Here is a 12216-nt window from a genome sequence, read left to right as displayed (position 1 = left end):
AAATAAAGATTATACGGACCCGAGTGGGTGAGCAACTACAAGTGGGTGCTTTTTGGTACTTTTTCTATATTCTAATGTTACTTTTTGAATTTTCTATAACATAATGGACCTAGAAATATGAAATTGAGCGTATATGGTCCTAAGTGATTGAAAATTCAAGCGGATACCTCATGGTACCTTTTGTTTATTCTAATGGTACTTTTTTTAATTTTCTATAGCAATAGACTTAAAACATGAAATTAAGCATACTGCATGGTCCTAAGTGAGTTAGAATTCTAGGGGAGACTTTTTGGTACTTTTTCTTTATTCGAATGGTACTTTTTGTAATTTCTTCACCAATGAACCTAAAAACATGAAATTAAGCTTATATGGACCGGAGTGAGTGGGAAACTACAAGTGGGGGATTTTTGGTACTTTTTATATATAATAATGGTACTTTTTTGAATTTCCTATAATAATGGACCTAGAATTTCCAAAAAATCGAAGAATTTCAAAACCGCGGTTTCGGTTTTAAAAAATTAAAAACCGATCGGTTTCGGTTTTGTGATAATTTATTAAATCTTAAGTATTATAGAAACTAAATTAGTTGATAATATAGGAAATGATATACAAATCTAAAATTCAAACTTGACGGGTTATGGTTCAGTGAATGCGAATTTAAAAGTGATAATCAATGGTACTATTTCCTTATTGCAATGGTACTTTTTGAATATTTTATAATAATAAACATAAAAATTTTAAATTAGGAACACATTTTGCATTTTCTATAATAATGGACCCAGAAATATGAAATTAGACATTTACAATTAGATTCACAAACGGAGACTTAATAGTACTATTTCTTTCTTCTAATTGGGGTGGCGAAGCGCACCGGGTCTGCTAGTATGTATATAAAATTTGTAAAATATTTGCCCGCTATCTCTTAGTTTAGAAGTCATAGAGGACTTTAAATATATTCTATAATTAATAAATTATCTGAACAATATTGATATACATACATAGTTTAATAGTGCTTCAAAAAACATTTCAATTTCTTAACATTGTGAAAGAAATTTTATTTTGAATCCATATTCGCTAAACTACCTTTACACTGTGGTTGCAAATCAAAATCTAGGTGGACAAAATTATTTGTTGCTCTTTTTATATATAATTGTGTCTCCGATAAAAAAACAAAAATAATTAAAAGAATAATATAAACTTTTTTTCCAGATACAGTAGGGTCTTTATAATAAAAATCATTAATAAAATAAATTAAAAAAATACATTTTCATGTGTTTCTGAAACTAAATTTTTAAAAAGATCGGTATTTACTATATTTCAAGTTACAGTAGGGTCTAGATATATAAAAATCAATAATAAAAAATAAAATATTACTAAAAATTCCAATCCGTAAAAATTAAAAAAAAAAGTATTTCGGCGGGTGCTGGCGGCTATAATTTTTTTACAAAGACATTCCCCAGACGTTTTTTTAAATGATGTATATAGTCATTGGACGGGCTTCGACGTTTTTTTTTTTTTGGCAAGCTACATATATAATATTCTTAAAAAAAAAAATATCAGTATATTTGGGACCCAAGTTTAAAGGACTATAACAGGAAAATGGAGAAGCCCATAAATATAAGATATACATACTACACTTAATAAAAGCCTAAATCAATGTTTATCTATGTTTTGAAGTATGAATTTCTATATGATAAAACAATTGAGATATGTGTAATTTAGTAAAGCAGTAAAATATTAAAAAAAATTAACGAAAATATGATTTAAAATTTTTTGAACTTCTGGCGCTTCTGTCGAGAAAACGAAATGTCCAATTGAAAACCCCATTTGTATTGGAGATGAGCAGATAGTCAGCTTCCGAAAAAACTTCGTTTTCCAAATTCTGAAGATACCGATTTATATAATTTTGTCCACCTAGATTTTGATTTGGAACCACAGTGATTTAGCGAAATAAGTTATTACCGTTACCAAATCGTAAATACCGCTACTTATAAATATCGATATTATATATTTATTACATTATTTATTGAATTCAACAAAATTTAAGATATAACAAAACTTTTTTTAATTTCTATAAATTTTATTAATTGAATTTAATTCAGGATTAAATTTAAATACAATAACCGTTACCAGCAAAGTTACCGCTATAGAAATAACTGCAATTACCGTTACTATTCCGTTACCGAAATGAGAATAATTTAGAGTTGACTAGATAGTCTTGGTGAAATATTTTGTTGATTAAATTATTTAAGTAAACAAAGTTAAAATTTTATTTCTAATGGCTAGATTATTAAATACCAATATTTTACAGAAATCGTATAGTAATAATGTTAAAGATAAAAACATAAATAAAAATTAATGTAAGTGTAAGTATATGAATGTATATTATTAAGTAATAACTTTTTTACATCTTATTTATAATATTATATTGGTAATAAAAACCCTTTAAGTTAAAACTTTACGATCGGGAAAAAAATATTTTTGATATGTACTTAAACAAATGTAAACAGTTATCATCCTAATATACGTGCCACATAAGAATATTAGTACTATTAACATAGTATTATAATAAAATTCTTATTCATAATCGAAGGTTAAACCGCTACCTCTAGAATTATTTAGGATCCACTCATCAAAACGTTCAGACATTTCAGCAGATATGTAATTTTTCCAATCACCTATTTGGCCTTTACGTATAAATTTACTTTCTTCATTGCCCGTCGACTCATCCCTGTTGCCATTGGCATCAATTTGGCTTAAAATTGGCTCTAAATTTACGGCTGGATTTGATTGCATTTTATCAAATTTCAAGTGATCACAAATTCGTTTCATATCCTCATCGTTGATCTGATAATCGAGTTTTAAGAAATTTGCACACTTACGCACAACCGCTGACAAATCTCTTTTCATATCTTCGTATTTTAAAAACAATACATTCGGGTCTGTCGAATGTTTCCAAAAAGGTAAAACGTGTTTCCAGTACGAACCAATCGGAGTATGTTCGCTAATAAATAAATCCAGAAACTCGTCAAATGAGCCTTGTAGACCGTGCATAAGTTTACAGTAGTGATAAAATGAAACACAAAGATCTTTAGGATTGCGTGCGGTATAAATTATCTGTAATTAAAATATATTATAGAGACTTGAGTCAGTATTAATTAAACATTTGTTTACCTTTGCCTTTGAGGTTTCTAGATCCTTGGGTAATAAATGCCATGGCAAATGCGATCGTGAGAAACGCGGACGTGACATATTCTTAACAGTTTCAACTGTATTTCCCAATGAATTTCTAAAATAATTTTAATCATTTAATAAAATAGTGCATAGTATAAAGTATTTATAAAAGGTTAAACATTTTGGTATTAAAAGTGGTCTAGCTAGCCACTTGTGGTTGTTCATAACTTTGAATTTCGAAAGTTTAAGCTTAAGGAATGGTTTCAAACACTGTACAAAGTGCTAATATTATTAAGGTGGAATTGGGTTTGAATGCGTCAAACTTAATAAATGAAAATGCAAATCGTAGGATGAAAAGCTTGGCATTTGGGAGAAAAAGCATATTAACTAATTGCCCTTAGGTACCAATTTCAGTATTTTTAACTTTAAAAGAATGTAAAATTGGTTGTTTTTAAATTTTTTTAGACCAAAAACAGATGGTTTTAGAGACTTTTGGTAAGAATTGAAAAATCAACGCATTGTTATTCATAGAGAGTTTTCGGTACCGGTTCGCTAATGGTTTAGGTTGCTTTTAGCTCAAGTGGAACCACAAATATATGGCTTCAGTCAATTTAAAAAATTAACCAATTGTTATTCATAGAGAAGTTTCGGTGGCGGTGCGCTAATGGTCTGGGTTGCGTTTAGCTCAAGAGGAACCGTAGAATGAATAGTTTGGAGTTCCAGGAGTACTCTCAAATCATTTTGAAGAACAGAACATTCGGTAACGGTAATTGCAGTTATTCCGTTAAGGATAGCCATTTTTTCTTATGAAACACATACAACGAGTATAAATTTAAGTTATTTTTTTGTCCTTATAAATATTTTTTATTTCTCAATATTATTATTTTTCTGAATACTAATTTAGATTTCTCAATTTTAATTGATTTTGTCTCAATATTTAATTGGATTTCTTAATTTCAAATTTGTATTTTCTCAATATTATTGTAAATTGGATTTCTCATCTTCAGTTTGCATATTCTACATTAATTTTGATTTCTCAATTTCAATTAGTTTGTCTCAATACATATTAACTTGCTTTTCTGAATAACACTTTGTATTTTCTTAATATTAAATTAGATTTTTCATCTTCAGTTTGCATTTTCTCAACATTCATTTGGATTTCTCAATTTCAATTTATTTTTTCTCAATATAAATCTGGATTTTCTCAATTTCAACTTGGAATGGTGTAGAAAGTTGTAACTAAATGAGAAAATTAATATTTAATAATCAAAATTTTAAAAATCTAATCTTCCCCTCTTTCATGATTTTTTAATCTTCAAAGTCAATGCGGAACGCTTTATTCAATATGATGCAAGTGTCACATTAATCCATTTGCGAGAAGAGAGATACATTTGTAAAAATAAAACACTTACGATACCCATTCATGGTGATCTTCACTAAACAAAGCGGACAACTCAATTAAGGGCGATCTTAATTGTTGCATTTGTTTGGCACCCTCAAAATCCAGCTTATTACCCAAAAGCCATATCATTTCCTGAGCCCAAGTTGAGCCGGTCCTTGGATATGATACCAACCACACATCATCCGAATATGTTTTGAAATCTCTGATCGATTCACCAATATCCATGAACTTGCGTGGCAATATAACGTTTCCCGGCAATACCTCTATGAAGCAATCTTTTTTTGGAAAGAGCGAGTCAATTTTTCCAGCAATTTCTTTGTCCAGCTCTTTAAACGTTAACTCCATAATGCAGTTTTAGTTTGTTTCTTATTATTGCTTTACTTTAACTCTAAATAATTCGCTCCAATTCACACACAATAATTTTTTATATGGATGATCTCGTTCGTAAGAGTAAATGTGTATTTGTTGGAAAAGTTCAATTAAAATAACAAAGCAAAAACATCCGTTTGCCTGAACGCTTGTGGAAAGACTGCATGAACATTTTTTCAGTTTTGATGAAAAAGTACAACAAGTTCAAAGCACATTATTTTCTTTGTACCACATACTCCACCATATTTTTCCTCTGGTCTGTGGTCTTAGTTGTATGGCGAAAATGGTGCTTAATGTCAGTGAAAGTAAAAGTGCTTTTCCGTTATTGGCGAACAAAGAAAACTTGTATTTTCACTCATACTTACATATACGAACATAAATAAATGCAAATGTACAATAAATATATTGGCCATACATTTTTTATTGATCTATTATACATACACATATCAAAGAACTCGTTTGAAGTAGGTGATGGATGTTTTGAATGAATAAATCAAGATGTACATACATACATACATGATGATGAACTTGGTTAGAGTCATTAACAAATGTGACATCTATCAGCTTTGCAAACTGCTTACCCGGAAGCAGATTTGTAAGGAAAATATATTTCATTTCTTGAGGAAAAAGAAGTAGACAAAACACCTGAACTGAAGTTAATTTTTAACAACTTTATACTTTATATAATCCACGTTTCGTTATTATAAAATTTCGATATTTTGATGTTATTTTAAGTAGAAAAAAGAACTAGATTTGAAATTAATGTCAAGTTACCTTTTAGGTAAATTTATCTGTTGGTTGAAGTTACGGGCATAAGGGTTTTCTTTCAAGAGACTATATTCAAAAGCTTCTGTTTTAGAAAAGACAAGTTTTCAGTTTATTTCTCTAATTAATAAGAAATATTAAATTATTTTTCTACAATATATTTTTAAGGCCGCTACTAAATTACATATCGATTGCTTAATATAAAAAGGCCCTAACTCGTTTTTATTTTTTTCATATATCATAATTATCCAAAAAAATCTCGACTTAAAAAAACACGAGATAGGGCCTTTTTATATTAAGCCAATTTTTGCATTGTTTGCAATTTTAATAAAGATAGTGGTTAGATTAGGTAATCAGACAGCCGTCCAAAACCTTCGCTTCGTACAGCTCACTTGGGTCACTTTGTGGTAGCTGAGGAGAAAATATAAATAAAAAGAAAAGAGAAAGATAAGTAAAAGAAGAGGGAAATCTATATTGAGCAAGAGTGAAGTTGGCTGGAGAAAAATGTAGGTAGAAATTGGAGGAGTAAGAGGAGAGAAGAATTTAAGAATTCAACTAATGCAGTCCATCTTGGGACAGTTGCTCTACGAGGTGCAATTTACATGTTCGGTCTTGCAGCATGGGTACCGAAAGTGCAATGCCCGGTGATCATCGCCACCATATTGATAAGTCCTATTCGTTATAAGCGAAATAGATACGACGTGCGTTTACTGTCCAACGCAGGCCATATCAACCTCGTAAAGGCACAGGTGGATTCATTACCCCACATTGTTTGGGCAAGTTCGTAATATGCATTATTTATCCGTTGCTTACAAGTAGACAACGGAATGCCACAAAGGAAGTCTATTTATTAAGATGTACTCAATGTATAAAAAATAGTTTAATTATGTGTCCTTATTAAATATAATGAATACGATACAAAAATGATTTGTTGCTCCGGAAGCCTTTATATTCTTAGACAACAAACAAATTTTTCAGAACGAAAATGGCATCCCAGTACTTTACCATAATTATATACGTGCATATATAAAAGCAGTAAACTGCAATTTACTTCATTTAAATATCAAAAAATTTTGGTGGCTATGGGAATAAACTTTATATAATTTTTCCCTTTTCTATCGCTTGACACTATACTTTTACAAGTGTTTATAATATATACGCGATGTTTTTCAAAAAGAGTTTTCATTGCAAAAAAACATATCTCATTATATATTTTTCATTTATAGTAAGAACCCCATTTCAAATTTGTTAAAATACTAGAGTGCCCGAATATATATATTAGAGAGAGCCCGTTGTATATATTAAAAATTATTATTCTTAACTTGTGTTTATTATAGTGTAAATATCCTTGTTTTGTATTCAATAAACGATTAAAAAAAAGGAAGTCAATTTCTTCTTCCGACATTGAGGCTCCTATTCCCGCCAGGTTATCAGCAATACAATTGCCTTCGTTATCTCTGTGTCCACGTACCCAAGTGAGTACAACTGTTGAATGTCTCGCCATCTCATTTAAGGATGCCCGGCATTCCTGGACAGTATTTTGTGTTGTATAAACATCTTTCAGGGATATGATTGTTAGTATATATACGAATATCTCTACCAGATATCTTATAATATCTGTGCCAGTTAGCCGCTCTCCTAATGGCGGATACCTCGTCCTGAAGAATACTGCATCCATTTGGGAGTCTAAAGGACATTATTATTCCATATTCAGGAATGTATACACCTCCGCCCACTCTATCCCCTTTTTTGAACCAATCCGTATAGATGGATAGCCTCATTGGATCAAGGGAGAGACCATCAACAGGTTCTATACTGGATGGGATTGAGAAACCGAAGTTCCTCAGGTAGAAGGGTTTGGGGTGCTGTAAACAATATGATCAGGAAGATTTTGAATACTTCCTATTATGCATGCATTTCCTTAGGGTCTACAATTCCATGCGTTGCAAGCGTTGAGCCTAACTAATGACATACTTTATGGCCATTAGATCTACTGGTAGCCAGTTATGTAGAGTGAAGATTTTGTCGAAAATTGTCTACAAAATCTTTTACGTTAAAATTATAAATAACAAAAGGATGGACGAGGTGAGATGAGATTCGTTTAGAAATATATTCCCTATATGTTAATTCAATGTCTATATATGATTTGAATTACTACATATATTTTTCTATATGCTAGAACAAATGTACTACTACATATAGTATGGCTGACTTCATAAACGCATTTTGCAAAGCAACACTGCAATGCATAAGCGGTATTCACAATCTTATGAAAATGGAAATTGTATAGGTTTTTGTGTGTATTTTGTTATTGGATTATTGTAAAATTTAGCATTTGCAATGATGCTAGACCATTTCCACAAGATTGTGAATACCGCTATAGTGTTCATAAACGCAATAGATTTTGTTTTGTCGACTTAATAAACGCAGTAATGCAAAGCAATTACAAGGCAAAGCGGTGGCATGTCACAGTGTCCATTGACATAATGTCCATGGACATTATGACACCCCATAAAGTGACATTATGTCCATGGACATTATGTCATTTCGGTAGTGTCATAATGTCCATGGACACTATGTCACTTTGCTTATGGATATTATGACACTTTCATAATGTCCAAATTTTGTTTAGAAAAACTAATTTTTATAAAATTTTTGATTCTAGTAACAGTTTATATTTTCATATATTAGAAAAATTCATGTAGCGAAGCCACCTGCCGCGTTCCATGGAGGAGAAAGCGGCCGCAGGCCGCCAATAAGAAATACTTTTTTCTGCGATACCGAATACTTGCTCGCCATGCTACTGAGTGCATAAAACTTGTCTTTGTAAATAAAGTTTTTCTGCGTGGCGGCCTACGGCCGCTCTTAGGGACTTTCTCCTCCATATAACGCGGCAGGCGGCTTCGCTAAATAAAGCCTTTCTTGTAAATAAATTATTAAAAAGTATTTTTTTGAAGTGAAAGTTCTTAAATTTTTTATTGAACTTTCATTTCATATTTATATTTTACATTACCCATTTTAATACTTTTACTTTTTTAAACTTTAAATTTGTGACGTCTGAACTCCACTAAATTCAGATAACAGATAACTAAAAATCGCAGCTATCGTCTTATTACTACTTTAAATTTACAACGGTAAATTCGATAGAAGTTAAATTAAAACATAAATACTTAAATTATTTTTTAAATATCATGGACATTATGTCACTCCAAAAGTGTCATTATGTCCATGGACTTTACGACACTTTACACATGGACATTATGACACTACCAAAATGACATAATGTCCATGGACATAATGTCATCTTTTGGAGTGACATAATGTCCATGGACATTATGTCAATGGACACTGTGACATGCCACCGGCAAAGCAATACTTTGTGACATTCATGAACCTATAAATGTTTTGTAAAGAATCATAAATAAAAACGGTTCACAAATTTGACAGATGCTGCGTATGGACAAGCATTGCCATACAATAATGAACTTGCGACATTGCCAAAACAAAATCTATTGCGTTTATGAACACTATTCATTGCAGTGTTGCTTTGCAAAATGCGTTTATGAAGACAGCCATAATTTCAATTTCATTTACATATATTTTTATGTTGTTCAAAAATGTTTGAAAATTTTCTTGGAAATTTTATTTTTTTATATTTTTCAGCTTCAAAATGAGAAAATATGCGCGAAATTGACACATTTTTTAACAGGATGCTATGCTTTAATGTTTTATCATGTTTAATGATATTTTTAAATTTCAGATATTGGTGATTCATCTTGAAATATTGGCCAATATATGGCTATTATGCAAACATTTTTGAACTAATTCATTACACTATACAATTATAATGCAATTTATTATAAAATATTATTAAATTTATGTTAAAAACGCAAAAATTTGCGTCCTGTACAAATTAATATTTATGAACATGTTCTAATCTGAATGAAAAAAGTTTGGGGAAAAAAAGTCATGTTCGATTAATAATATTTATTACAAAATTCATTCCAATTATGAATTTATTTTTTCTGTGCAGACAATTTATAAAAAATAACTTCATTCAATTTGAATTAGGTTTGTATTAACAACAAATGAACCATTCAAAGGTTGAACGAATTTTATGAATTAATTCAACAATGAATGAATTCTCTTCAAATAAAAGGTTTTGAATGAAACTAAAAAATTTCTATGTTAAATGGTTTCATGTAATGAACTGCTGACATTTTTTAATTATTCAAATTCAAAGCTCTGTGTTAAAGCATATTTTTTTAAATAGCATTAAAACCGACTTATGACAAAAACAATTTTGATCTTATAAATATTTTGGTGTATTAAAAAACATAACCCCGCCGGAAATTTGTTAAAATTGCTTAAAACGTTATTTTCCACTCACTGTCTTTCCAAATTGTTACAAAGCGTAGAGAATTTTTACCAAATTCGTTTAAAAACAAATTAAAAATTTAATACTTTAAACCAATTTTGTAACCAATTGCAGTAATATCCAAAACATAACATGTTCGTTTTGGTTAGTTTCGTGTCTAATTTGAAAAGGTAGATATCCCTTTCATGCTAAATCCTAACTCCAAAGAATTATTCACATAACTAGTTCTGTTCGCCCTAAGCAACTTATCGCATGTATTGTAACTTTCTTTATTAAATAAATATTAAAATTTTAGAGGTTATCAATAGCATAGAGCAGACTTTGATCAACAATAAATTAAATAAAACCTTATAAGACTGATTTAATATAAAAAAACTCTTTAACTATAAAATATGAAGTGTGAGTGTTTTATTTAAGCAAGATAAGAAATATTTATAAGTCCAATTTGAAGAAAAAGTAAAATTTTGTGTCAAAATTTGCATAAATTCTTAACATAAAATTAAATACCATTTGGTTTACATAAGTTTCTCAAAAAAATCGTATTGGAGTGATAGAATTTTACGTGTTAAATACTAATGCCATGAAAATCAATGAGAAAACTCTAATATCGAAAATACACATTTGTATTCATATGTAAATTACGTAGCTGGTGGTAGGTAGTATGTCTATACAGTTAGAGAAATACTATGGCAACTATATATGCAACATGAAATTGTTTCCCAAATTGAGACCAAAGGTAAATTATCAGTAGACTTAATAATTCTCTAAAAAAATGTATTATTTATTAAAAAAACATAAACGATCACAAACTATTCCCAGAATTTTGATATTTTGGGAGCTTCAGAAAGCCCTAGAAAACTTAAATTTGGGATATTTTTTATTTCAATCAGGGATCAATTTGGTCTCCAGCAAATTTATTAATAAAGGGTCTTCCAGTAGGGACTACTGAACTTTGACAGTTGATAGCGGCCATATTGTTGAAGCTACATCTGTCGAATTAGCTATCATTTATTTATTCAGTTTGTTTTCAAAATCACCATGGACGGATATAACGTTCAACAACAACGACGTGTGATCGCTGAATGAACTCTGGAGCAGTTTGAAACTTATCCTAATTTTCATAAAAATATCAGCGATGAATTTGGGACGATACCACCAATCCACATAAGATCCAAGAGCGTACAATGCGTTTGGGTATTGAAGTCATTTGCACGTTTTGATGAACGCTATATCCGGCCATGGTGAGTTGTCAAAACAAACTGACTAATTTTAAGAAATGAGAGAAAAAGAACTTTTAGTCTTAACCCTTAAATGCATGATTTTTACAAACAAGCCCATATCTTTGGTAAAAATTTAGAAGAAACAATTTTTTTTTTTTGCCATTTTTGTAGTTTCTTTATCTTAACCAAGTAAGAGATCTATATTCGGCTGTGTCGAATCTTATATACCCTTCACCAAATTATACTTCAAAATACAAATTTTAAATATTTTTTTTTTCCAGTTGTTCCTTTTTTGGAAATTTTTTTTATATAGTCGGAAAATTATATTGTGGAAATTACAAACGGAATGACAAACTAATATATACCCTTCTCACGAAGTTGAAGGGTATAAAAATTATATTTTTGATCTTTTTAAACAATTACTTTTTATTTTAATTATTTTGAACAATTAATACTTGCAAAATATGCTGTCGAATCTGGACAAATATTGACTAATGCCTTTTCGAGATATCGCCCATTTTATCTTTATATATAAATATTTTTTTACAATAATTTTAACCAGTCGGAATCCAGAAAACCTTAATTTTACATTACTTAAGCACATACTAAGCAAGTTTTTAAAATATCGTAGGTTTGTATTATTTATTTATTTAATTATTATTTTCAACAACCTAGCTTATTGGTATTATACAATTTCATCAAGCTAAATTAATATTCCTACATTAAATAAGTAATTTCTACAAATATTCTCTGTGTAATGGATGGCTTATTCTTCTTTATTTACAAAAAACAATACAGACATTTACTAAAAAAGATTTGTTTATACATTGAACGCTCTTTTAATGAAGAATTCTGAAAAAAGAAAGTAGGTAGATTACGACGATATTCAAAAAAAGCCAACAAAAACT

The 12216-nt window shown here is 29.8% G+C and overlaps 1 protein-coding gene across 1 annotated transcript; it reads right to left on the bottom strand.

Moving 5' to 3' along the window:
- Window positions 1–2059: 2059 nt before the first annotated feature.
- On the bottom strand, window positions 2060–5100 carry St2 (Sulfotransferase 2). The gene is made up of 3 exons (XM_065516108.1): window positions 4587–5100; window positions 3175–3289; window positions 2060–3117 (listed from the first exon to the last, which is right to left on the bottom strand). The coding sequence occupies exons 1-3, from the start codon at window positions 4919–4921 to the stop codon at window positions 2578–2580; spliced, it is 990 nt and encodes a 329-aa protein (XP_065372180.1). The 5' UTR covers window positions 4922–5100; the 3' UTR covers window positions 2060–2577.
- Between the last annotated feature and the right edge of the window lie 7116 nt (window positions 5101–12216).

This window comes from Calliphora vicina, chromosome 1, assembly GCF_958450345.1.
Source record: "Calliphora vicina chromosome 1, idCalVici1.1, whole genome shotgun sequence".
In the NCBI taxonomy this organism is placed as follows: domain Eukaryota; kingdom Metazoa; phylum Arthropoda; class Insecta; order Diptera; family Calliphoridae; genus Calliphora; species Calliphora vicina.
The sequence above is the reverse complement of the archived record's forward strand: the minus strand, read 5'-3'. Positions and strand labels throughout refer to the sequence as shown.

Bases quoted from the DNA above. Each gene is read 5' to 3' on its own strand.
- St2 (XM_065516108.1), bottom strand. From the start codon at position 4,921: ATGGAGTTAACGTTTAAAGAGCTGGACAAAGAAATTGCTGGAAAAATT. The intron at 3,290-4,586 runs GTAAGTGTTTTA...AAATTATTTTAG, and splicing joins GATCACCATGAATGGGTATC to AAATTCATTGGGAAATACAG. The intron at 3,118-3,174 runs GTAAACAAATGT...TTTTAATTACAG, and splicing joins TAGAAACCTCAAAGGCAAAG to ATAATTTATACCGCACGCAA.